General features: G+C 35.1%; 1 protein-coding gene and 1 long non-coding RNA gene across 3 annotated transcripts in view; both read left to right on the top strand.

Annotated features, from left to right (window-relative positions):
• Positions 1–24,821, top strand: part of LOC127845663 (uncharacterized) — a 67,566-nt gene extending 42,745 nt beyond the window's left edge. The window contains exons 2-3 of the long non-coding RNA XR_008033312.1: positions 21,250–22,521; positions 24,282–24,821. This is a non-coding gene — a long non-coding RNA (uncharacterized LOC127845663). The remainder of the gene's footprint in view (positions 1–21,249; positions 22,522–24,281) is intronic.
• LOC127845600 (CD82 antigen-like) lies at positions 1,444–8,164 on the top strand. Of its 2 annotated transcripts, XM_052376619.1 has the most exons (9): positions 1,444–1,675; positions 3,059–3,091; positions 3,236–3,451; positions 3,688–3,762; positions 4,033–4,131; positions 4,896–4,952; positions 6,489–6,626; positions 6,864–6,947; positions 7,779–8,164. In XM_052376619.1, exons 1-9 carry the CDS (start codon positions 1,661–1,663, stop codon positions 7,851–7,853), a joined length of 792 nt encoding a protein of 263 aa, XP_052232579.1. In that variant the 5' UTR covers positions 1,444–1,660; the 3' UTR covers positions 7,854–8,164. The 2 variants fall into 2 exon arrangements, with proteins under 2 accessions (XP_052232579.1, XP_052232585.1); XM_052376625.1 differs by lacking the exon at positions 3,688–3,762.
• Positions 24,822–26,267: the final 1,446 nt, after the last annotated feature.

The raw sequence follows: 26,267 nt of genomic DNA, 5'->3' as shown, positions 1-26,267 counted from the left end.
TAAATACTTTACTGTTTAAATATGTTACTGTTAAAAAAACACTTCCGATTTTTTGTCCCGATATTCCAGAGGGTTATGTTTAATCTGGTGCTTTCAGTCACATAATTAACGTCAACCCAAACAACTCATATGCGTAATCACTTGATTGAAAAGACGTCAAGAAATCTTGTTTGGTGAAGGAACACAAAGGATTATGTATTTTATCATGGATAACATTAAAGCTTGGGCGGACGTCTATAATCGGCCCACTGCCGATATAACGGCCCGACGGCCTTTGTCCCAGCTCTGCCGAATGTTATTGTCTACATATTACATATCTTTACTATATCTAGTATTTTCCCTGACGTCAGGAGTGGGTCTTTATTCGCAGACGGCGGACCAACATGTTCGTATCGGCCTCTTTCATATTTATATGTATAACGAATCGGATCGGACGTCGTCAACTGATAAAAAAAGGGTCCAAATTAAGTCTTAGCCAAAGATGATTTAATTTAAGAAACAAATCATCGAAAACACTCGAAAACAATCAGACTTAAACATCGGTTAAAACTGTAAGTGTTGTTAAGATCGATGGCACTATAAGCGCTTTTAAATAAATCGTTGAACACAATTTAATAAAGGACAACTTGATGAAAACTTAAATCCAATACGATACAGGTAATACGCGTTATCAGTTGAATGATAATGAAAGTATGGAAAGCTGGCTCTGTAATATATTTTAGTGAATTAACAGTATAGGATGATATTTTTGATCATATAAACGGTTACATACGGCGGAGCTGGGCCGGATGCATATAAATAGCCCTATCCGTATAACGGCGTTTGGGCCGTTATATCGGCAGCGGCCGATTATGAACGTCCGGCGCACCTTTGCTGTATGTTACTGTCTAATTAATGTACGTGCTCGATCAATCGGAGTTAATGTCCTTTAGCTATTAACTAAACAAAATGCGTTAAAGGAATTGTTAACGTATGTCCATTGATATTTGAATCATTGTAAACATGTAGTATAATTTAAAGCTACTGAACGTTGGAAGTATATTTGGGTGTTGCTAACAATATTTCCTAAATGTCAAGAGTATTATTTATTATAAGTACATGTATCAATACAATTAATACACATAGCTTTCACCGCTGGCTTTTATATACAATTATTTAAAACTAGATAAAAATAAATGTAAGATGACCGTGCTGATTTGTGTTAATAACTGTTTCTTCTGTATCCATATACATTAATGCAAGCAATTGCAAAAAAGCAACAACAATATCTTCCTTCATAAATATAATTCTTAATATCTTCTTAAGGTTATTAAACTAAGAAATATAAATGATAATGATTCCGTGTAGTGTTAAACCAAATGGAAAATTTATCAGTGCAAAGTACGAGTCTGCGTGTTTGGCTTGATAACCACATCGTCTGAGTAGAAAAAGATAACGTTTATTTGGAGCACAGTCGGTTTAAATATTCACATGTTGATCATATCATATTACATACTTTATCAATGTAGGTGCATCCGGTTTAACGTGCAATGTGTCCTACTAGTTAGCGAATAAAATGTTACTATTATGTTAAACTTGAGACACGAATGTGAAATATTTACATTACTGCTCGTACAGTGTTTTCATACTTTGGTGAAAGGACGGTACTGAGATCAATACAATGATGAACACAGCGGTATGTCAATTTTTATGATACAATGATTTTCATTATAGATACTGTTATATGTTGCAGTAAGTGATGTTACGGGCATTTTTTACTGTTGAATTGAGCTGAAAAGAACTAACAGGTCAAAAGAGTTAATTAAAATGTGGTTACTAACAAATTATCTGCATCTCATCTTGCTACCAGTTGTTTATAAAAAGTATACAATATATTCGATATTTTACGTGACTAACCCAGTCCTCTAAGCCGAAGTAATCCGTAAAACAAAATAGTGTCTTTGTGTCGTATGAACGAATCTGCACCAAAACCAGATTTAGATTCACATCGTAAATCGAATCATTTCTGTCGTCAGTTGTCAAAACGAAAGTACGGTTGATATTCAAATGCATTCTTTTTCTCTTTCCGGGATGTTGGTTTAGTATGTTGATGCTGCATTAACACATATAAGTGTATATGAAGCGAAAACACCAAAAATAAACAACGGTTGCGATAGACACCTATAAACTGTAAGATGCCCATAATATCACTTTAATTATATTGAAACACTGCTCGTTTTTATAAATACGCTGGAAATAATAATTCAGATGTTAAGTAATAGGTACAACATTATTTTTAGCAAAAACAGAAAACAAATCAAATAAATGCCTCAAATGTGCATATATGAATATATTTCAATCAGAGTTGATGTGTTTTTTTTCTATATAAAGATTACAAATTAAACGTGGTTTATAGTACTGCCAACATTTAGCCAAATGTCTCCGGTTGGACGTTGTCGTTTTAACCTTGAACAGAGAGATCTCCATATAGAATATTGTTAATGCTTTCACTACAAATATTATTCATTAAATTATACATATTATCATATTATTTCCAAAACTATATGTGTCAACTATATCTTTTTAAACAAATTGGCATCCGCTCTTGTTTATTTTAAGGCAATTACATAGTTGCTAAGTTTAGGACAAACAAAATAAACAAAACAGATAACAATGAATTGCAATCGTCAGACTCAAAACTTCATAAAATATTCTTCAACAAGTATTAACCAAGTAAGCCTGCTTATTCGTTCCAGCCCATTATTAACTGAGTTGGAATTCCTGTAAATAATTTGTATAAATCAATGAACACTTTCATATGTACGATATAATTGAATGTATTTATATTAATTCCGGCTCATAACTCGTAAATCAGCTTACTTGTAATTTATTTTATCGCTTTATTCTTGTAAGACGCGTTACGCTCTACTGATGTAGCATGTGTGCTTATATTTGTCAACATGTATGACTTATAACAAACAATGAAAATGTATGCTAACTAAATCTAGAACACCGTATATGTCCATTTAAAAATTGTTTGCACACGCATATAATTATTTTACTGTGCTTTCTATTTCAGAAATTTTTTATCATCGGAAACTTTCTAGGCTTGGTATGACTTGTAATATAATTATATATATGAATTTATTGTTGTGTATTATGTTGGTATTTATGTATTTATTGTTTTGATCAATCGTTTGTGTTCTATGAATCCCGTTACGGAGCATGCGTTTTTCATTTCATTAAACAATTTCAGACATGTGCATTTGCTTTGCTCATATCGGCTGGAATTTTGAGCTCGCAAGATAACGCTAGTGATGACCTTCTTCAAATGTACAATTGGGATAACACAATAGGGACGGTCGCAACCAATATCATAATTTGCAGTAGCCTGCTTCTAGGCGTTATTGTTGTTACATCAATCTTCGCTGTTTGTATGAACATGGAATTGCCAGAGAAAATGTTCCTTCCGGTACGATTTTATATATTTACAAATTATTCATGTTCTGATATTGTCAATATCAGATTCAGCACTATTGACATAGGTGAATTCATAAGTCATCGTTCATCGAATCATTTTGTAAATAGTTTGTCATAAACAAAATTAAATTTGTCATTGTACTTTCCAGTTGATTTTCGTTTAACGGAAGAACACTTGTTTTTAATCTGTCATCTTGGTCGTTTGGCCGGCACGATAATTTTTTTCAGTATACATACTTTCAAACAACAATGATCTTCGCATGCTTCATTTTCGGAATCATATCTGCAGTTTCCATGGTTCAGGTATTGTTGTACAATTTAAATTCATACCTCGTTGATCAAAACTTTATTTTAAAGTTAATATTAACAAACGTATGATTGTTATCTTTTAAAAATGCACGGCCGATGATACGCTTTTAAGTACAGTGTTGTTTCTTTATTCTCGTTTGCAATCAGACGAAAATTACAAATAACCGTGATATTGAATTATCATTATAAGAACACAGTTTCGAGTACGTTATCTAAGGCAAAACAATCTAATAAATACTGTGATATGTTACACTATTGGCTTAGTTGGATAAACTTGCGGTGACGTTGAACGACTCTCTCAGGAATGATTATGTTCCCGGCGAGGGCGTTGTCGCAGATGCATGGGACCAAGCGCAGTTAAAGGTCAGATGCCTGACACATTTCATGTGTGGACAAATATGTTTATGTAATTAGTCGAGGGACGAATTCTTTCCTATTTTAGGTTTCTTAAAATGTTTTTATTTTACCAAATTGTCGGAAACATAAATAGAGCTCTGTTCTCGTTTGTTCATCTGCGCGTCCGGACGTATGTCCCGAAATTGTAGGTGAACTGGTTCGGGGGAATTCGCTTAGACTTTAACAGCCGATGGACTATACTGACACCATAATGATACTACTATCTAATGTTGCATTTCAATTTCGTTTGAAAGCAAATACTACGTATATGTCGAACACATAAACAAGCGAGGTGAAGTACATTTTAACATTTTTTTGCAAACGGTTATAAACTGCATAATTGAATATGTTACCAAGTCGATAATGGTAGTTGGGGCTAACATTCAAACTAATGTGTGATGTAATGCAATAAATTTGCAATGTAAACTAACGCTTCTGATATCTATGCACAATGTCGTCGCGTTGGGGTGTAAGCGGCTTATTTGGCATACATGTATACTATGCCTTGCATGTACGACAAAACGTGACGTCAAGGAACTATTCATAGGGATTAGAATTGTAACATATTTTCATACCAAAATAAAAACTACATTAACTTGCCCAGTGGGCTCGTTTACAAATACACATTTTAGTGAAAGTCGGCTTATCTATTGTTTTTGTTTACTTGAATTCTTACTCAGTTTTGCATTGATAACAGTTCAATCATTACTACAAATAAAACATGTTTTCAGCTATCCTGTTGTGGCGCAAAGGGACCGGAAGACTACTCTGTCATACCACTCAATGGAGTAAGGTTAAATAAGATGACAGTTATTTCGTATTTTCAGTTTAAGGAAATTACTCCTTTGTTTAAACACTATGTATTTAGTTCATCGAAGGTACATATAAGCAATACAATACAAACATACATATTATATTCGAACAATATACTAGGCAGGTAGAAATTGCAGTATAGCTTAGCATAAAGGCTGTAAAATACGATTGGACAGAATTGAGAAGAAAGCTCGAGGCTTATACTAATTCTCTCTTCTGTCAGTTAGAAGCGGTGCTGTTATGGTGTAAACAACCAAACGTATAACAACTATTTAAAGACATGACACAATTACGAACAATATGGTACAGTGATAGGTAATGCATACCGTTAAGAAATGGAAAAATAATATTATTTATAATATAAATAGTATAGACAGAGTAGTGTAGATAGCATACAAGCTAATAAGTTGAAAGGAAAGGGAAAGAAGTGAAAGAGTCGAGTTTCAGTATGAGGGAAGTTGCGGTAAGAAAAGAAACAGTTGCGGGACGGGGCATCGTTAGCAGAATATGGTTTGAGATAGAGTACGGTTAGAATCTATGACTATCTCAGATGAAAGACTGAACATGTTTGAATGTTAATGAGTTTACTTCATATGTTCCGTCTTTAACACTGAAAAGAAGTAGTTGTAAAGTTATGGTTTGGAAACTGGACAGATTTTCAAAAAGAACTATTTTTTCACTATAAATGGGGCAATTGAAAAAAAGTGATATCTATCTTCAATCACACCACATTGACAATATGAACTTTGTACAATCTTTTTCTCGTACAAATGTTCGTTTAAGCTGCTACAATGCATTCGTAAACGCACATGTAGAACATTAGACGTCCGCTACCCATCTAGGTAATGCTGGTCTATTTTGTTGTCTGTGTTAAGATTGGTTTGAAAGCAGAGAGAGAAGGAGCCGTTCTTACCGATTCCGGTAGATTGTTCCATAAGTTTATAGTTGATGGTAGGAAGGATCGTGTAAAAAGTTGTGATTTGCATTGAATGCTGCGAATATTGTTAGAATTACGAAGAGGATAAGCCGATCTTTTATCCACGCTAGAGGGGATCAGTGTGCAGAAATATGGGGGCGATAGTGAATTATACATTTTATAGAAGTGGGTAAGTTTCTGCTTTGTCCTCCTACTGTTTAATGGTTCGAGAGCAATTTCATTATATAGGTTTTGCAAAGATTCCAAACGTGTTCCCCCGCTGATCATCCTTGCTGCTTCCTGTTGAATCTTTTCAAGTTCTATTTCATCTTGTGTATTAATGTTGTCCCAGACTATATCAGCGTATTCAGGAATTGGTCTAATAAATGTTGTGTACATTGATAGATAATAAATGTTGTGTATATTGATAGAAGGGACTTTCTATCGAGCGTAAACTTGAACGCTCGCATTATATTGATTCTGTGCCATGCTTTCTTCTTGATTGATTCACTAGTAGACTGGACAATGAATGAACTATCCATTCACTTTACATAACATTCGTATAGTAGTCGTCAATCACACCTTGAATTTACAGACATTCGTTCCTTCTTCCTGCTGTAAGTACCTCAAACAAGATGAAAACCACCAGCCTATAAACGAAACGCTTTGCCAGTTTGAAGCAGATCAGATTCAACACAGTCAAAAAGCCAATGCCACATTTTTAAACACAGAGGTAAAACAAACGTGTTTGTTGTACAAGCTCTTTTTAATTGTCATTTCAATGTATGAAAATCTTAAAAACATCTTCATCGACTTCTACAGCGTAAAAAAAGTTTGTTATCAAAATATTATTAAGCTAGATGTGGTAAATACAAAAAGAGCTTTAAACACATGAACCTTGAGTTTTTAGTAAACGTATTAGTTTTAAAACTAGTATTATTGTGAAATTTAAATATAATTTCTTTCTCAGGGATGTTACAGTAAGATAAAAACGAACATTTATCACTACTTGTCCGTGCTCTTGGGAGTGTCTATGTCAACGAATTCCGCTCAGGTATGAAACTTGTAGTTACTTGCGACAATGAACAGATTGCCAAAGTGTACATCTGGCCATTAAAATGCTGTTTTAAGAAGCTGCATTGTCAACAAAAAGGGATTTCGATGATAACGTTGTATTGACTGGGTCAATGCCAAAACATTGAGTCATTTAACTTCAATTATAATGAATTTGTATTTGCTTTTCATTTTGACGTACGATGCTTTCAGGTTAATGTGTATGTACATATGTGTGTTTTATCATTAATTATGAGCTAAGTGTACGGTTTGGAATTCCTATCAACCGGATTTTACCTCAAATGCTTTTCCTCGACCGTTTAAAGGCGATGTTCCAGCTTTAATAATGTTATGGTTTATGTTGTTATGATGTATTGTCATTTGTTGTACTTGCAATTGGTTACATAAAAATGCTTAAATAAAACGTCTTGCGACTGTTTATGAGAATTTCCCTCTTGCTAATTCTTCTAAAGTTTAATTATCTGTTTTAAACTAAACCGATACGTATTATTTTCTCCCTTTTATTTGGTATGGTGCTTATTGCCATGAGTGTAAATCAATCACCGTAGGGCTTCCCTAAATAACTTATACTAGTGTTGCCTTGGGAAAAGTGGGCAACAATTTAATAACAATTGTGCAGATATCCAGGCAATAACATAGGACTGCCAAACAAATCAAATGTAATTTTTAAAAGGCAATATCTACAACGCAGATCTCTAATGCTCCGCCTGTCACTTGTTCCTTAGAAAGTATCAACATTATTCACACATTTATGAACACATCTGGTGACTTAAGTTTTTAGTCGCTTAACACATGCCGATTTTCGTTTCAGGTCATCTATATAATCATGTTACATGTATGGAAAAGAAAATGCGCAGAACAAAACTATACGAGCGCGCCCTCCTGAGACATGATATTTTTGGTTTCAACGTCTTATGGATTTTCTGAACATGGCAGGCTCACAAACAAATAAACAAAACATTTAAGTTCTGGTGGTACAGATAACAAAGAAAAAACATTGTTTTAAAACACATCATTTACATGCGAAGCATGCTTAAATTTTATCAATATTTGCAATTGCAATGACAACGATGTTTTACTATGATGTGTAGTAATTTAATGTTTGCTGTTTATGCATTGCACAACGGAATATGTTTTCGCTGATAGGATATTCATGTATTGTATAATATTAAGTGAATAAAACATATCAACATCAAAGGTTTGATTTCTGGATTGGGGTAGTAGTAGTAGTAATAGTAGAAGTAGTAGTAGTAGTAGTAGTAGAAGTAGTAGTAGTAGTAGTAGTAGTAGTAGTAGTAGTAGTAGTAGTAATAGCAGTAGTAGTAGTAGTAGTAGTAGTAGTAGTAGTAGTAGTAGTAGTAGTAGTAGTAGCTGTAGTAGATGTAGTAGTAGTAGTAGTAGTAGTAGTAGTAGTAGTAGTAGTAGTAGTAGTAGTAGTAGTAGTAGTAGTAGTAGCAATAGTAGAAGTAGTAGAAGAAGAAGTAGAATTAGTAGCAATAGTTGAAGTTGTTGTTGAAGTAGGAGTACTAGAAGTAGTAGTAGTAGTAGTAGTAGTAGTAGTAGTAGTAGTAGTAGTAGTAGTAGTAGTAGTAGTAGTAGTAGTAATAGTAGTAGTAGTAGTAGTAGTAGTAGTAGTAGTAATAGTAGTAGTGGCAGGAGCAGCAGCAGCAGTAGTAGTAGTAGTAGTAGTAGTAGTAGTGGTGGTGGTGGTGGTGGTGGTGAATTAGCAATGAAAATATTCTCAAGAAAAATCCAATTGTTCTATGATTCTTTTCTGAAACGTGTACATAACAGTTATCTATAGGGCGAATATATATCATTGTATAACGAGTTTACCTCACATATATGTTTTTCATACCGGCGAATTTCGTTTGCAGAATATATTTTAAATATAAAAAGGATATTAATGAATCATTATAAAATATTAATTCTTATTATAAGGACATGTTCGTATTGTTTTTAAACAATGATGAATATATACTATACAATCGCCTGAGTGGTCAAATGGTAGTACTTTGTAACACTGTATATTCATGTGTATTCAAGATTTTATGCATACATTTCGTGAATGCCTATATTTAGTGTATGGGTGCTCATTACTACAACACAACCTGTTTTCAGTGTTCATCATCACATTTCAAATCTCCCGTGTTAGCTTCGTGCTTCGTGCTAAGAATGGTAAATTTTCGATAGTTGATGCAAATTTAATAACATCTATACGAAAATCGAAACAAACTGAATGTCTAAATCTTTAATATCTGTAAACTACAATTTCATAGTCAAGTCAAAACATGTTTCACATTTTCTTACCATCATTTCCCGATTTAACAACCATAATCACTAAACATACAACCATTATTATAACTGGTGTTACCGGTCTGCAATGGTCAATCCAAAGCATTGAGCATTGCCACCGGTTTTAAAAGTTACTACGGATCTTTTGCTAGCTTTTGGCAAATGTTCAATAATCTAGTAATTAAACTTATTTTAAAATAAAACAAACATTGATAGATATAAGGAGTCAGCGTTGTTTGTACCTACCATTTAAATGGGTTTCCGACATTTTTGTTCATCGTATTTACAAGTCGTTTTGATAGGAGTTTATTTCAAATTGATAGAAATTGACAGATTTTGTATATAGCGTTAACTGTACAATATAATGCTAGATTATATGAAAAGTTCTGTTTCAGACAAAGGAAGCTCCATATGTTTAAATGAGTGTTAGTTAAACAAATTTACTAATTTTAATGAACGCAAGTATTTAGGATGACTTGATACGAAGTACAAAAAAGCCACATATATGCGCGCGAGTGCTTAAAATACGTTAAACATTGACAAATCATTATACAATATATTAAGTATGGTACATGTATATGTAGAAACAAAACTACAAGATAGTGATAAGGAGAAAATGTTTTTTTACGCAATGCAAAAATATAAGCGTACCTTTTGCAATATGTGTAATTTTCGTTTATTTTGATTAATATTATGTCGATAGTTTGACCTTCCAGTTCAGGAGCTCGACTTCTTAAATGCATTGTAAAAATATATCCAGTGCGATTATTTTTAGTTCAATAAAAACGGAACTAAACAAAGACGCTTTGTAATGGATATTGCGGAACGTGTTTCGGTGAACAAGCTGCAATTTCGGTAAATTAACAAAAGCAGGTGCCCGAAAGAGTAATCTTTCTTTACATTGTAATCCGCGCGAAAAATAAAGGGAGGCAAGCGTTTGCGACATTGTCAAATCATTTACGTCAAACGAGCGCCATAATAAAAAATAGTTGCTTTTCGATGTAATACGAATACAAAAAATGAAGTTCCTTGAGCCGAATTTGAGTACAAAGGTGCTAGAATCGGACGTCAGGAATAATGGCGATAGGAGTGGTTGGCTGAAGTTGATGAACGTGGAGTTAAATTACGCGAATGGCTGAAAAAATGTATTGCCTGGTACAGTCAGTCAACAAGTTTAGAATCATCCGGCAAAAAACTTTAATTCTTTTTACCACAATAATTTCTTTCGGGATTTAGTGTCAATGTGAGAAGATGTAAAAATAAAGGGTAAAATTTATTTTGTTTGATAACAGGTTAGGCCAGACGGCATATGCAGTTTTTTGTCAAAAATAGCCAATTAAAGTTCACCCTTCGGCAAAGTATTAAAAATCATTCAACTTTCAGAATTAGTATTTCAAAACATTGTCATGGCATTTGTTTTCAATCAGCAAAAAGCTTATTTGAAAATAATAAAGCCTTCTATATATTCATATGCACATTTCAAAAGCATAACTCATTCAATCAGTTACGGTTAACTTTTTGCTGCATTTATCCCCCCTGTAAGCATAATACAAAAGCTTTCTTGCTAAAATTTTGTTAATTTACTCCTTTACCTAATGTATACCGTAGACACTTATCATTTTGTTTTTATTGTGGCATTATGGAAAATTAAAAACAAATTAATCGGAACTGCTGATTATCCGGAACTAGTTGACAAACTGTATATGTTCATTGTTGATTTAAATTTTTGGTTTCTTACTATAAAAAAATATATTAACTCCTTTATAAAATGAACTTGCAAAACAGGTGTGATTTTTAAGATTTGCTATTTTGCTAAGTCTCGGAAGCCACAGGGGGTCCTGACGGCCCCCAGGCCCCCAGCTCAAATTTTCAGGGTTTTCAGTTTTGCCAACTTTTAACCCTCAAAATGCCTTTTTTTGAAAATAATGCACCATGCCCCTTTTCCCTCCTGGGAAAACACTATAAGGCTTGATGCAAAGAGATCAATATCAGGTTTAAAATACTCTGAATAAATTCTTTCAAAAACCTCTTGTTTCAACATCCATTCTGATGATTTATTGAAATATCGAGAATAAAAATCAGCCACATTATTCTCTGATCCTTTCACACCACTGCCATATTTCGGCTGCTAAACCATCCATTGCTTGAGAAGTCATTCCTCCAATATAATTGACATAGATCACTGCAGATACATTTTCAGAAAAAACTCTTATATGACAATAATTGGTTTTATCATATAATGACCATAGCCCAAGAAAAATCGCTTTACGCCCCAAAATACTAATATGATTTTTGGAAGCTTTTTTCGTCCATTCATCATTAACAAATCTTCCAGACTCGTTATCAACACAACTCCAACCTAATAATGATGCATCAGTTTGAAACTGACTTTCTTATGTCTAATCCTTTTACCATTTTACAATTTATATTCTGAATGCACCAATGCAATTCTTGAATTACTCTCTCATTAAACGTTATTTCGTTATCAAAACTGTTATTATTTCCCAGTCCTTCTAATTTTGAACGTTCAAGTTGTCTATAATGCAAACAGCCTCTAGAACTGCATAAAAAGCATTAACTTAAAGACCTATAAACGATGCCAGGTCTCTTACTAGAACTCTTCTACTAGACAAACGTCTTTAAGCTTTAAGAATAATTTTCTCTATTTTCTCCTCTGTAAGGATATCATAAACTGAAAGGAATCTATTATAAAACCAAAGAACACAATCCTTTGTGTTCGCACAAGAACAGGCTTAGTGGAATTTACCACATAACCAAGAGACTGTAATGTGGAGCAATTTGTTTCAACATTCTGTAAACGTATATCTCTGTCTATACTCATATTAATAGAATCATCAATATAATAAGCAAATCTAATATATCCAGAGACCAAAACCATGCAAAAACTGGTTTTAACAACTTAGTACTAAATACTCTGGGTGCTGCAAGATACCCAAACGGCAGGCAAACAAATGCATATAAAACTTCTTTCCACATAAATTTCAATTTTTTTTTGATAATCTGGATGAATAGGAACCAAATAATAAGCATCTTGCAAATCCACAGAACAAAATAAAGCATTGTCTTGAATTAATTCAAGCACTATCTAAAAATGCTCTTGTTTAAAATGTTCATAATGAACAAAACTATTTAACTTTTTGAGGTTAATAATTGGTCTAAATTGTTCATTAGGTTTTTTGACCACAAATATATTTGAAATAAACGGGTCTGGCTCCCACTCAGAAAAGACAATAAATAGCTCCTTTTTTCAATAAATCATGCACCTCTTGATTAATAATCTGCATTTCTGATTCATAAAATGAGATTTGGAATAACCGAAAAGGTTCTGTCTCAAATTCCAGGACATAGCCTTTTATATTATTCGAAATCCACTGATCACTGGTTAAAAATTCCCAAGACTTATAACAGTGTTTATTTCTACCTACCGCTCCTAATTGCCCTTTTTTGGGGCTGATACGGTTGCTGAGGGTTTAAAACCTCTACCGCCACTAGGTCCTCCTCTCATGGGTCCTCTACATCCTCGAGGATTGAAGGCAGGTGCTTGTGCATATTGGCATGTATCTAACATTGCCACGACCTCTACTGAAGTTACGTTGAAACCTTCCACAGAATCCTCCCCTCGTATAGAAATTAATTGGGCTGAATACGTTGCTGTGGTCTCAATTTACCAAGATTAAGACTTCGATGTTGTTATATTTTCAGCCTTCAGAGGCTGGTAGCGGTATTGTGTTTTTATTATTTTTTAAGAAACCTTGTTTAAGACCTTTCTTATACTTAGATTCTTATACATTCTCTGTACTTATAAAGTAAACGTGTATGTTCATCAATTGAGAGTTCTGCAGGTTATACTGAATTTTTACATACCATTATCTGACAAGCTTCCTCTTACTCTTTTATGTATGTTCACTTGGCAATGTGTATTAATGTGATTATAAGATTGGTGGTTTCGCCAAATGTTTTTAATAAAAATTCAATACTGCTCCAGCAGCTGGAGTTTCACTTCTTTATATTGCATTGCACAACAGTTTGATGTGTGCTGCGTGGATGCAGTAGCGTGTATCCCCGTACATATCTTCGATGTTGTTATATTTTCAGCCTTCAGAGGCTGGTAGCGGTATTGTGTTTTTATTATTTTTTAAGAAACCTTGTTTAAGACCTTTCTTATACTTAGATTCTTATACATTCTCTGTACTTATAAAGTAAACGTGTATGTTCATCAATTGAGAGTTCTGCAGGTTATACTGAATTTTTACAGACCATTATCTGACAAGCTGCCTCTTACTCTTTTATGTATGTTCACTTGGCAATGTGTATTAATGTGATTATAAGATTGGTGGTTTCGCCAAATGTTTTTAATGAAAATTCAATACTGCTCCAGCAGCTGGAGTTTCACTTCTTTATATTGTCTCACAATTCTTCACTTCCTTGGCAATGTCATCCCCAAACAGTTGGGTTGTCACAGGCATGTTTATGCAACACAAATTTTTGTATTTATGGTCTATATTAGGTTTAAGCAGATATCGCCTATGGATACTCAAATTGAAGTGGGCTTGACCCAATAAATTGTCAAAGAGTTAGAGATTAACTCATTAGCCTATTCATTGGTCATAAATGACTGCTTAAACACTTGGACCAATTTCAGTATTGGGACAATGCCTGATGAAAGAAGTCAGATTGTATGTCTTGGAAAGGACGATCGTACGTACGTGTTCTTTTATCTAAAATATTCCATATCTCATTGTTGACAGTGGGAGGATTTAATTCCTCACAATTTTCAGGAAGATGATATTTCTCTGAAACTGAGTCAACATCACACTTTGACGTACATGCCTCACTAATTAAGTCAGCCAAAGATTGTGTAATAGCTGGGCCTTTTACTTTTGTTTTTATCTTGGGCAATTTCCAGTCTGATCGATCTTAACCTGATCAGAATCGTCATAAGAAAGACTAAATTTCAACTTATTTGTCATGTTGTTGCTCGAGTCTAGTCTTCGGCATTTTTTCGTGCACCAATAGAATCATATGACTCTTAATCGGAAAATTCATTTTCAACATCAATCCTCAAATTTGGGGCATTCTAGAGGTCAAACCTCTCAAAGGTATTGTCTTGTGATCGTATAAAAGGAAGAAAGAGTTGTGTCTAGTTCTTAATCTATTTCAAATCTCAATGTATATAAACAACGAACTCACAGTTATGACGTTAACGTAACGTGACGTTCCGCGCAATGGCGCGAAAGCGTCGTAACATGTACAAATTCCCAACATACTCGGGGCCGCAAAATGTGAATAAACACATAGAAATACAATAATATGCACTTAAAATATCGAAGCATTTAACAAATATTTTTATAAATTCAACATTAATATTAAATCAGGGACGAAAATCCATTTTAAACAAAACGTTCTTAGCACGATTATTGTCTTTCGCTACAAGATTTATCAGTCAATTTATGACACTGTTTCGTCTCCGACCTCCAATGGATATAGTTTGGTAATTGGGCGATTCCTAATTCCCCCGTCAGTCCGAATGTTTGCGGCTCGTACTCGTCCATCGTTGCCTTGGATGAGCGCCTCGACCCTTGCCAATTTCCATCGTGACCGTGGACATTCATCGTGTACCATGACGATGTCGCCGACTTTAATCGTCTGTTCATTACGCCCGGAAATCCGCTGGTTTTCACGTAAAGCTGTGAGGTATTCTCTTCTCCATCTGCAGCGGAAATCGTCGATGAGTTTTTGCTGCATTCGCGCTCGTTTGGAAATGTTCTCTCTGGTGACGATATTTTGAGAATCCAAATCCACGTCACGGCTGTAGGGTAGCACTGTGATTCGGCGACCGGAAACAAGATGAGAAGGGGCCAGCGGCTGCAAGTCACTCTGCGCGGTACTGATGTAGGTGAGAGGTCGATCATTTATAACTGCTTCTATTTCCGTGATCACAGTCGAAAACGTATGGTAGTCAACGGCTTCTATAAATCCACATTCTCGCTGTTCATTTATAATATCGTCGTGTTTCTGGAACATGTATGGGTCTGTTCGTAGACGTTTTTTCATGTTCTGCGTACGACTGACGGCTACATCGTAATTCGTTGGTAAAAGTGGGTGGTCTTCTTTCAATGGCAGTTTCACGCTGTATTGTTTATCCGTGTAATATATGCAGGTATCCTTATATGTCTGAAGTTCTTTCGGACCGGAAGTTACCTCCACTTCCGGCGTGATGCATATGGACTCTAATTTCCGAAATCGCTCGATGTCAACGGTGATCAAAGGTGACGTCATAATGTTCAGCATATGGTGCATTGTCCCTGCGCTTGTATATGGCAGTGGGCCAGAAAGAAGATACCCAAGTTTCGACTGTACTGCCGTAGGTCCGTTGCAGTAAGCATCTGCACCAATCAGCAAGTCAATATCAAACGTCTCATGAGCAGTTACTGGGTGTGCTAATTTTAAACCTCGAAGGTACGATAAGGACGTGATGTTTTTGAGATGAATGCCCAAATGCTGCCAAGTAGATTGTCTCTGTACCAGTCTCTTTAACTTTTAATTCATTCGCAAGTTTCTCTGTGATAAAAGATCTCTGAGCACCTTCATCGAACAAGATATTGGCTTCAATAATACAGTTGTCGGAACTTACTTTGTCAAGGGCTGTCTTCAGGAGATCATTAGATCTTGTCTATGTGAAAGAATGTAGAATCGTATGTCCTGTAGCGCTGCCTTGGAATGGAGAGGCATCAGGATTCAGGGAAGAGCTCGTCCTGATCACGGAACCAAAATGGCTTGTGATCGTATAAAAGGAAGAAAGCGTTGTGTCTAGTTCTGAATCTACTTCAAATCTCAATGTATATAAACAATCAATGTATATAAACAACGAACTCACAGTTATGACGTTAACGTAACGTGACGTTCCGGGCAATTGCGCGAAAGCGTCGTAACATGTACAAATTCCCAACAGGTATCATACTCTTCCTCTGCTGGCATAGCAAAATGGCCAGCTTTTTTCTGAGTGCATCAATATCATTGGCAGACAAACTATCTAAATCAAATAGGCCTACACTTGTTGACTTAGGGGTTGTTTTCTTTGTGGCTTTTTGCTTACCCTTTGTCTGTTTTGCGCCATTTTTCAAATTATTGTTAACGTCAGTTCGTGTTGAACTTATACTCGCTTAACAACCAATTTAAACTTTCAATGTTGACGCTATTTTGGTTCTGCGCTATCTGTCTTTTAAATGTTTAGTGCAAAGTACAAATTTTGCTTCAGGAACATTTACGGACAGAGAATTTCGTAATGCCTTTTAATCATCTGAGCCAAATGTTAAGTTTAGTGTTCCAATTTTGTCTCGTACATGCGAAAAGAATTTGTGACAGGTACTTTGCTCAGCATCCCAGTGAAGAAACAAAGGGCCTCGCATTATCCGGTACTGGCCTGTTTTCCTACTTCTAACACTTCTGTTTGTATAGCTAACAGCGGTCAAAAACACTTTACCAAGATTGAAGGTTCTTTCTATTCTGATTATACTGGCGTTTTGTCCAACACAGTATTTCTTCAGATCTAACAAATGTTCTTCTGAATACATTATTATAACCGGCTGCTTATTTTTGGTTAATATTGTTGTGCCCCGCTTCAGGCGCAAGTCTTATACCAAGTATAACTAGTAGTTGTCTTTCAGTAAATAATAATGGCTGTGTGGCTTTAAAATAAAATGGTCATTTTTGTCCATGAAAGTAAGTCAACCCAGACTTAAGTTATTCGATGTAATTTATTGTCCAGCAAGGAACTTAAAAGAGTATAATATAGCATGTATCATGAAATATATTCTTTATTATGTACTGTAAAGTAGCATTGAGCAAATGTCACAATGTGTTAAAATATAAAACTTCAAGTTGGCACCAGAGTTCTTAACAAAATTCAGAACGTAGTTTTACTATCAATGGGTTTTTTTTTTCACAGAAAATCTGAGGTATATATACTTTTCCAATGACACACTGTGCCCTGTGTCATACACATGACACAGTGAGCCATACACATGACACAGTGTGCCTGCAACAACAAAAATTGTGCCCGACACAATATTCTATGTGTCTTTTTAACAGGTGCTCAAATAGAATGTTGTTAAGTATAGAAAATTTGTTACGTTAAAACAACTTTAAAATGTGCAACAACATATAACAGCATAATAATACCTCAAATGAGTGTTTTCTGAATTGAATTGAATTTATTCCAGAACTTTAACAATTAATTTAAATACAAAATGATGCTCAAGGACTTTAAAAATCACCTTGACATAAGTTGCTTAGCAACGTGCATGGTACAAATCAAGATGGCTGCCGTCGATTTATAATAAACAAGTGTGACAATTTAAGTAAAAAAGCAATTGATGTAAGCAATTCTAACTGTTAAAATTTTTCAGAAATGTGCACAATAGGACTAAAATTGGATTGCTGCTACTTATTTTGTATGAGTTCTTAAATCATGACATTAACTTTAAGAAACAAATGTCTATCTTCAAACCGGAAGTAGGAACATTTTAACAATAACAAAGGAGTAAAAATCGAAAGAATGAAGGAAAACTAATTCTAGCATAAACATGTGATATTTGTGGCTGGTCTGTAATATATAATTGGTCAGCACTATTAATTAAAGCAACATGAATAAATGAACCATGAAAACAATTATGCTGTTGACAAGGAAATTCAGGTAACTAGTTTCAATGTAATTTGGATTCTCAAATGTACTATGCACTAGGGTGTTACAATATCACCTCTTGCACGAACGGATTTTCGTGCAACTGGCCTAATACAGATACAATTTTATCAGCAACATTGTTTTATGGTTGAACTTGTACCTTTTGCTTTAATTTTGCTCTGTATACTTTGTCCTGCAACTACCTGGCCAACTTTGGTGCCGTTAAACTATTCTCATGTGCCATTTCGCTAGTGACTTATATTGCTTTTTTGTACCTACTTTTGAGTAGCTAATTTGCAACACATTTAGAACCGTCCGTCTGTACGCTACGCCAGTTTTTGAATTCCCATAAGCTCCATTTGGATTTTTTTTACCCACATATTCAACGATTGCGCGGCCTTTAAAATGGTTTAAAAAGACTGGAGCTTCTTCGACTGTTGTAATGCATTTTTTTTAAATTTTGATCGTCTTTTAACTTTGTGTAATATCTAAGTAATATTATGATATCCTCTGGTTGAGGCTCCATACGTCATTTTCTTATTGACAATTTTCTTTGCGCATATTTGTCCGTTCTTTTGAAATACATTTTTCATTTTATTTTCTTAAGAACAGTGAACAACTGATTCACTGAGGTGCCAGAAGATGAATCCAATGCACCACAGTCGTCTGGTATATCAACTCGTTTGTCACTTTCGTACTGCACTACAAAGTATTGTAATGCCGGTCCGTCTGGTGGCCGTCAGATGGTGCCAGCACCACAAATAACTTAAAGCAAAGTAAAATAACAACATCGAATAATTTAAATATATTGATTTTATTTACATTAAAAGTCATTCTATGTATCTTTCTTTAATTATTCTTTATCTAATCGCTAGTACTGTGAATCAAAAGTTCTCTACCTGAAGATCCATTATTTTCATAAAGCCTCCTGGCTTTCACATGTATAGAGAGCATTCCATTCTGGACGTAACTAGAGAGCCGCATTTTAAACGTAAATATTTTACTACACTCTGACCAACGCATGCGAAGTCAAACCGGAAGCTCGCTGCAAAATCCAAGTCATTCTCTATTTTGGCGTCAGAGAGTCCGCACGTAAGGTTAGTTTCATTGTTATTTCTGTTATGGCAGATGAAGACGTGCTCTCCCTAGGGGAGGATACATCTGATAATGATTTTTCTGAGTTTTCGGACCAAGATAATCATAATGTCAATGAAAAACTAAATTCTAAAAGAAAAGTACTTCCCACGGTTACGAAAGTTGTCAAGTCAAAAAAGACTGACAAAAAAATCGAAAAAGTCTTCGGACAAAAAACAGAAGTCTTCGGACAATGCTTATATGTCTTCGGACCGTATTGTAAACTCTTCAAAGAATATTTTAGATATTACCAAATTGTCTCAGAAAGATATTGCTTCTTTACGAAATTTATTGGGGATCGAACATATGGCCTCGGAACACGTGGTTTCTTCGGAGCACGTGGCTGGTAGTGGTACTTTTGTCCCAGAATATGAGGATGAGGTTGAAGTTCCTTATCAAATGCAACCTTTAAGAGCGCAAGTTTGTGCCAGTGATGATGAACAAGATTATTCTAATTTGAATAAGGGTTTTTCTGATGCTTTGTTTGGCTCAGATAATAACAACAGGGTTCGCACAGGGCTTGAAAAGTGCTTGAAAACGAGTCCAAGGCTTGAAAAGCCCTTGAACAAAGGTTGGCCTTGAAAAAGTGCTTGAAAAGTGCTTATTTCATGTAAAAAAGCCTTGAAAATGTTTATTTATGCTCAAAATTACTTTTATCATCGCTTTAATTATTTTACTTAAATCGTTCTTAAGGGAAATATTATGAAAATTTATCATAAATTCCTTCGCGCAAAAAAGTTGAATACGAAATATAAGTTTCGTACACTATTTAGTACGAAACGTTATGTGTACACGTCACAGATTATGTGTACTACGTCAGAGGTTCTCCATTGTGATCAATTTTTGCGAGTGAAAACGCAGGGATGGGGAAGTGTCGTTTCAAACCAGGGTGGTTAACTGAATAAGAGGAGAGAGCTGGAAGAACTGGAAAAGGAAATCAATTCTGTTAAAGACAAAATGTTATAGTAACTGACTGCTGTTCAAATGTAATGAACTAGTCTGTTTGATGTGAGCATAGAAAGAGACAATGTGTTTGTTTGTAATAACTTTTAAATGTAAATACAGTACAGCCAATGCGGAACAAACGTATTTCGCGATCCGCGGCGGCAAGGCGAAACGAGTCGATGCCGCTTCAGTCGTTGAAGCCGCGTCAGTATGCGGCGGCAAGTCGCATTTCGCCGCGAAACTTCGCATCTGTCCGCCGAGGCATGCCGCGATCCGCGACATGATGCCGAGTCGATGCGCATCATGAAATAAAAAATCTTCAATTTTTTTAGTTACATGTAGTTAACAAATTTTGAAAGAACAATTATAATAATAATTAAAATCATAATAAATGTATTGTGCGCGGATTGTCTTAGCATATACATGTAAGCATAGTTAATGTGTCGGGCCAATTAAGTTTGTTTCCCGCCCGTAGTGTATGTATTTCACACATAAACACTGTCACGTAATTATGTTTTCGCACATACAAGTGGTCAAGGCTCCAGCATATGGTTGATTTATGAATTAATTGCATGTTGATTTTGCTATTATATTTAAGCTAAGAAAATTAGCAGCTTGAAGCCACATCAATAATCAAGACGGTGACGACGTATTTGTTGTTTTGTTAATTATCAGCTTATTATAACTATTGTTTGAATATGTGTATGTAAACACGTTTTATTTTGTTCATATTATACAGTTAATATCGCTACTAATTACCCGATAATTCTGTATATTCCAGTTTTAAAGCAAATGCTGGTAAATATTTACGATACACAAACATTCTCGATATTTCCTTAAGTATCAAATACATTTTGGCATGTGTTACTATTTATAGAGATGATGAAATAACGTCTAATCGGTGCTTTTTTTCAACTGAACACGCGATTTACGCTTGACGTGATGTTCATGTATTTATACAACACAAAATACACCCAAACTTTCCAAACGACGTTCTACATGTCTGCATAATTTTCGCGCGCTTTTTATGAAACAAAGGATATTTTAGCACTGTTTATTTGACGCTAGAATTTGCCAAAGGTCGCGTTAGCATTAAAATTCGGAAGTGTGTTTCGGATTACAAATTTAATAATGATAATCGAACGAAACATTAACAGTTGCGCGTAATTAATTCTACGCTTCACATACATGTATGTACATGTAGGTGGATATCTTTTCACTCGATCTGCCGCGTACGTATGCGGCGGATTTACTCCGCGAAATTACGCGAGGTTAATACAGACTCTGCGTCGTTGCGCGTATCGATGCCGATTGCCACGGCGATACGCCGCGTGAACACACGATTCGGCGGCCGCGTACTAATAATCTGGCCGTGGCGTAGCCGCGGATTATGTTTGAGCCGCGTTGGCTGTACTGTACATATGTGACACTCATTGTGTTAAGGATGGATAACCTGTATTTCTATGTAATAACTAGAAATAACATGTATGAGTTATTGTGGAATAAGTGTAATGTGTTTGAGCAAATAAAAAAAATGATATTTACTATGTAAATCTGGTTTGAAAATGCAGTTTTTAAAGGAAACTAACGTACGGTGCTCGGCCTTGAAAATGAAAATTTGGCCTTGAAAAGTCCTTGAAAAGTGCTTGAATTTAGGTTTGAGATTTCTGTTTGAACCATGAACAATAACATTGTTTCATGTGATAACAGTGATATGGAATGGGATATGCCCAAGTTAAAAACCCCAGTTAAGGGTAAGCCAGTGTCTGATTCTTTGGCGAAGCTCATAAATGTAGCCTGTTCTACCCCGTGTGAAACTGATGTTTTTTTTGGAAAAGTATAAAGTACCCGAAAATTGTGATCGTGCTACACCACCTTTGGTTAACCAAGAAATTTGGAAAATTCTTGACAAAAAGTCTCATGCCAATGATAGGTTGTTGGAAGACATTCAGAATTTGGTGGCATCCGGATTCGCACCCGATTCGCACCTATTATAAAGCTTGCAGATCTTTTAAAGGGCCACATTTCAGCTGAGGCTAAAACTTGCATTTCTGATTGTCTGACAATTCTCGGACAAGTCCAGTACCACATTTCTGTTCGTAGACGTTATATGATACGTCCTTGTCTCAAGGAAAAATATTCGGGCCTGTGTCAGGTGTCAATGCCTATCACAACTAAATTATTTGGGGATGACATAACAAAGGAAATAAAAAAAATGTGATTCCCAATTTTCTATTGGAAATGATTGTTACTTACCCCCTAACCGTGGGCATTACTTTGGCAGGGGTCGTGGTCGATATACCATGAGGCGGCCGGTTGGCCACCGTTACCAGCCATATCAGAGTCAGATGCCATATCAGATGCCATATCCCTAGAGGGGCGCAAACATGAGGCCGTTCAAGAGCAGACCTCCTAGGAGGGCAAACGCCACAGCTACAATGCCGGCCCCAAACGGGATGGAATAGATGGATTAAAAGTAAGTTTAATTGGAAATTATCTAAATGTTTGGCAAGAATTTACAAATGATGCTTGGATTCTTAATGCAGTGAGTGGTTATAAAATTGATTTTGTACAAGAACCACATCAGGCTTCCATTCCAAAAGAGATACCATTTTCTGCTGATAAATTGAATATTGTTAATGATGAGGTTTTGAAATTGTTGAAAAAAGGTGCAATTGTTGAAACATTTCACGAAGAAGGTGAATTTTTATCAAATATTTTTTATAGTTCCTAAACCTAATGGAGAGCAGAGGCCTGTAATAAATTTAAAACAGTTAAAACAATTTGTGCAATACAACCATTTTAAACAAGAAACATTTTCTGTTGTTTTGGACAGTGTGCAAAGAAATGATTTCTTTACGAAGATAGATCTTAGAGAAGCATATTTTTCTGTACCGATTTGTGAGGAAGATACAAAATATGTAAAGTTTTCTTGGAATGGGAAATTATATAGATTTGGTTTCCTTCCTTTCGGGTTGTTGATTGCATGTTATTTGTTAAAAAAAATCTTGAAACCAATTTCTGCTTGGTTTAGAACTCAGAACATTCGTTGTTGTTATTACATTGATGATTCTATTAACATGAATCAAAATAAACTAATATGTTTGAAAAATACAAACGTTTTATTACAAACAATGACTTCTTTAGGGGTTTTCATTAATTGGGAAAAGTCAGTTCTTCAACCAAGTCAAAGAATTGTGTTTTTTAGCTTTATTATTGACTCAGTTGCATTTAAGGTTTACCTGACTGATGACAAAATACAAAAAATAATTATGAAAGCTAGAGCATTACTTTCCTTGAAGGACATACTAGTTAGACAGTTGGCTTCATTGATAGGAATTATTATAAATGCATTCTTGGCGGTGTTTGAAGCCAAACTACATTATCGAGCTTTAGAGAGAGATAAGTTGTTGGGACTTGAAGATACCCTAGATTTTGATAAAACAATGCAAATGTCTATAGACAGTATTATTGAACTGAATTGGTGGGTGTCTAATGTAATAATGGTAAAAGTATACGACCTAATGAGGTAGTTATTTGCTGCCAAACATATGCTTCTTTAGAAGGTTATGGTTGTATAGACTTGAAAACAAATTTTTATTCAGGTGGTCGATGGACATTTATTGAATCAAGGAATAGTATAAATTACCTTGAATTATTAGCAATTTATTATGGCATATTATCACTATACCATGGTTGTCGTCATACACATATTCAGGTACAATCTGATAATGTGACCGCTGTGTGTTACATCAATGATTTTGGTGGAATGTGTTCTAAAAACCTTGATAACTTGGCCAAGAAAATTTGGGAATAGTGTTTGGCTAGACATATTTATTTGTCGTCAGTCCACGTTCCTGGTGTGCACAATAAAGCTGACTATTATTCTCGCAATTTTTCAGATGCTTCCGAGTGGCAATTAAAGAAAATTATCTTTAATCGTATTTGTCAGCAATTATTTATGCCTAACATGGATATGTTTGCTTCACGAATAAATACACAATTGGAAGCATTTGTTTCTTGGCTTCCAGAACCAGCTGCACATGCTGTTAATGCCTTCAGTATTTGTTGGACAAATCTGCACCCTTATTTATTTCCACCATTTAATTTGATAGGGAAAGTTATGAACAAGGTTTTATGAGATAAAGTAGAAAAAGCCTTGTTAATATTGCCATATTGGCCTTCCCAGTCTTGGTTTTCTGCAGTTTAAGAAAACATTTCTTCTTTTCCTATCAGTTTACCAAGACACAAGGACCTTCTTACTCTCCAACACAACCAGCAGTGTCATCCTTTGGGAAAACGCCTTCGGCTAGTCGCAGTGACTGTATCCGGGTTTCCCTTATCCAGCGAGGAGTTTCGTTGCAAACTGCTGAATTCATCCTCCAATCATGGGCGAAAGGAAACAGGAAACAGTATAAAAATGCTTGGAGCACATGGTGTATTTGGAATAGTATCAGGAAAAGTGATCCCCTTCAGGCGTCTGAAGCAGTGACCTTGAATTATTTGTTCTATTTGTTTAAACTATGGAAGTCTTATTCAGTAATTAATACACATAAAGCTATGTTACTTCAGACATTATTACTTCTATGTAACGTGTGGTGTAAAAGTTCAGTGTTAATTCATAGATTTATGAAGAGTGTTTTCCAATATCAACCTTCTAAACCACGTTATTTAGTAACTTGGGATGTCTCTGTTGTGTTAAAGTATTTAAAGTCATTAGGGCCTGTGTCTAAGTTACCTTTGAAAATGTTGACATTTAAGACGGTAGCTCTTATTGCCTTGGCTATTATCAACATTCATTGAAACAAGAGTCTGAGCTCTTGGCGCAGGCCAAGAGCTCAGACTCTTGTTTCAATGAATGTTGATTATATGTAAATGGAACGACAGGCAGTTGTGTTCACCTTTACTAACATTTTGAAGACATCCAGAATGGGACATTCGTTTTCTTTAAAAATTGAACATTTTAGTGATGAATCACTTTGTGCCATGCATACGCTTATAACATATCTTGATAGAACAAAGTCTTTAAGAAAATCAAATTTTGTTTTTGTGTCATTTGTAACCTACAATAGGATATCAACAAGTTCTATTGCTAGATGGCTTAAGTGTGTGTTGCAACGTGCAGGTATTGATTTGCATACATTTAAAGCTCATTCATATAGGAGCGCTTCCGCTTCAGCAGCTTTTATTAAAGGTTGTTCTTTAAAACATATTTTGAGAACAGCTGATTGGAGCTCTGATAAAACGTTCAGAAAGTTATATTTAATGTGTCCACTTAAAAGTGGTAGAAATGTGTCCTTCAATGAGGCAGTTTTGTCAGGAAATTGAGATCATACTTTATTGTATGCATATGCTGTATTAAATTGTTGTACATGTGTGAAATGTATCGTTGATACTTAATAATTAAATGATGAATACATGGGTTTTTGAAGCTTATTTGGTTATTGTTTTCGTTGCTCTGAAAATGCTCTCTATACATGTGAAAGCCAGGAGGCTTATTGAAAATAATGTTCCCTCATCCAAGCTTTAGTGAAGGATGAGGGTCATTATTATAATAAAGCTGGAGGCTGAGCATGTATAGACCCTCCCTTTCATCATATATTTAGTGTTTGATATATAATGATAGTTTATAATTGGGTGTTAAGGATTTTACCCACCCTGAATTTAATGGCAACAAAAACTTGTAAATGAATGACTTGGATTTCGCAGCGAGCTCCCGGTTTGACTGCGCATGCGTTGGTCAGAGTGTAGTAAAATGTTTACGTCTAAAATGCGGCTCTCTAGTTACGTCCAGAATGGAATGATCTCTATACATGCTCAGCCTCCGGCTTTATTATACTAATGACCCTCATTCTTCACTAAAGCTTGGATGAGGGAACATTTTCCAAAACAAACCGTTTTTAACCAATCTGTACTCTATGAGTGCCCAAAAGGTACTAAAGCCAAACGACAGTTTGGCCCTATTTATACTCGTAGTAAGATGACGTCATACGCACGATTCATTCAATGGCATCATATGACTAAGCACAATTTCAATGAATAACGTCTTATAATAATAAACATTCAAGATGGCAGAAAAGAGAAAATACTGCAACATACTTGAGAGTTAAAATGTAATTTATGACAAAGGTAATCATTATTCATGTAATATGATGAATTAAAAAATAATATGCATAACACTTATCAATATATTTATATATTGAATATGATAATATGACATTT

This window comes from Dreissena polymorpha, chromosome 1, assembly GCF_020536995.1.
Source record: "Dreissena polymorpha isolate Duluth1 chromosome 1, UMN_Dpol_1.0, whole genome shotgun sequence".
NCBI lineage: Eukaryota > Metazoa > Mollusca > Bivalvia > Myida > Dreissenidae > Dreissena > Dreissena polymorpha.
This window is presented reverse-complemented; position numbering and strand designations above follow the sequence as displayed.

Bases quoted from the DNA above. Each gene is read 5' to 3' on its own strand.
- LOC127845600 (XM_052376619.1), top strand. The intron at 4,132-4,895 runs GTCAGATGCCTG...ACATGTTTTCAG, and splicing joins GGGACCAAGCGCAGTTAAAG to CTATCCTGTTGTGGCGCAAA. The intron at 6,627-6,863 runs GTAAAACAAACG...TTTCTTTCTCAG, and splicing joins CCACATTTTTAAACACAGAG to GGATGTTACAGTAAGATAAA.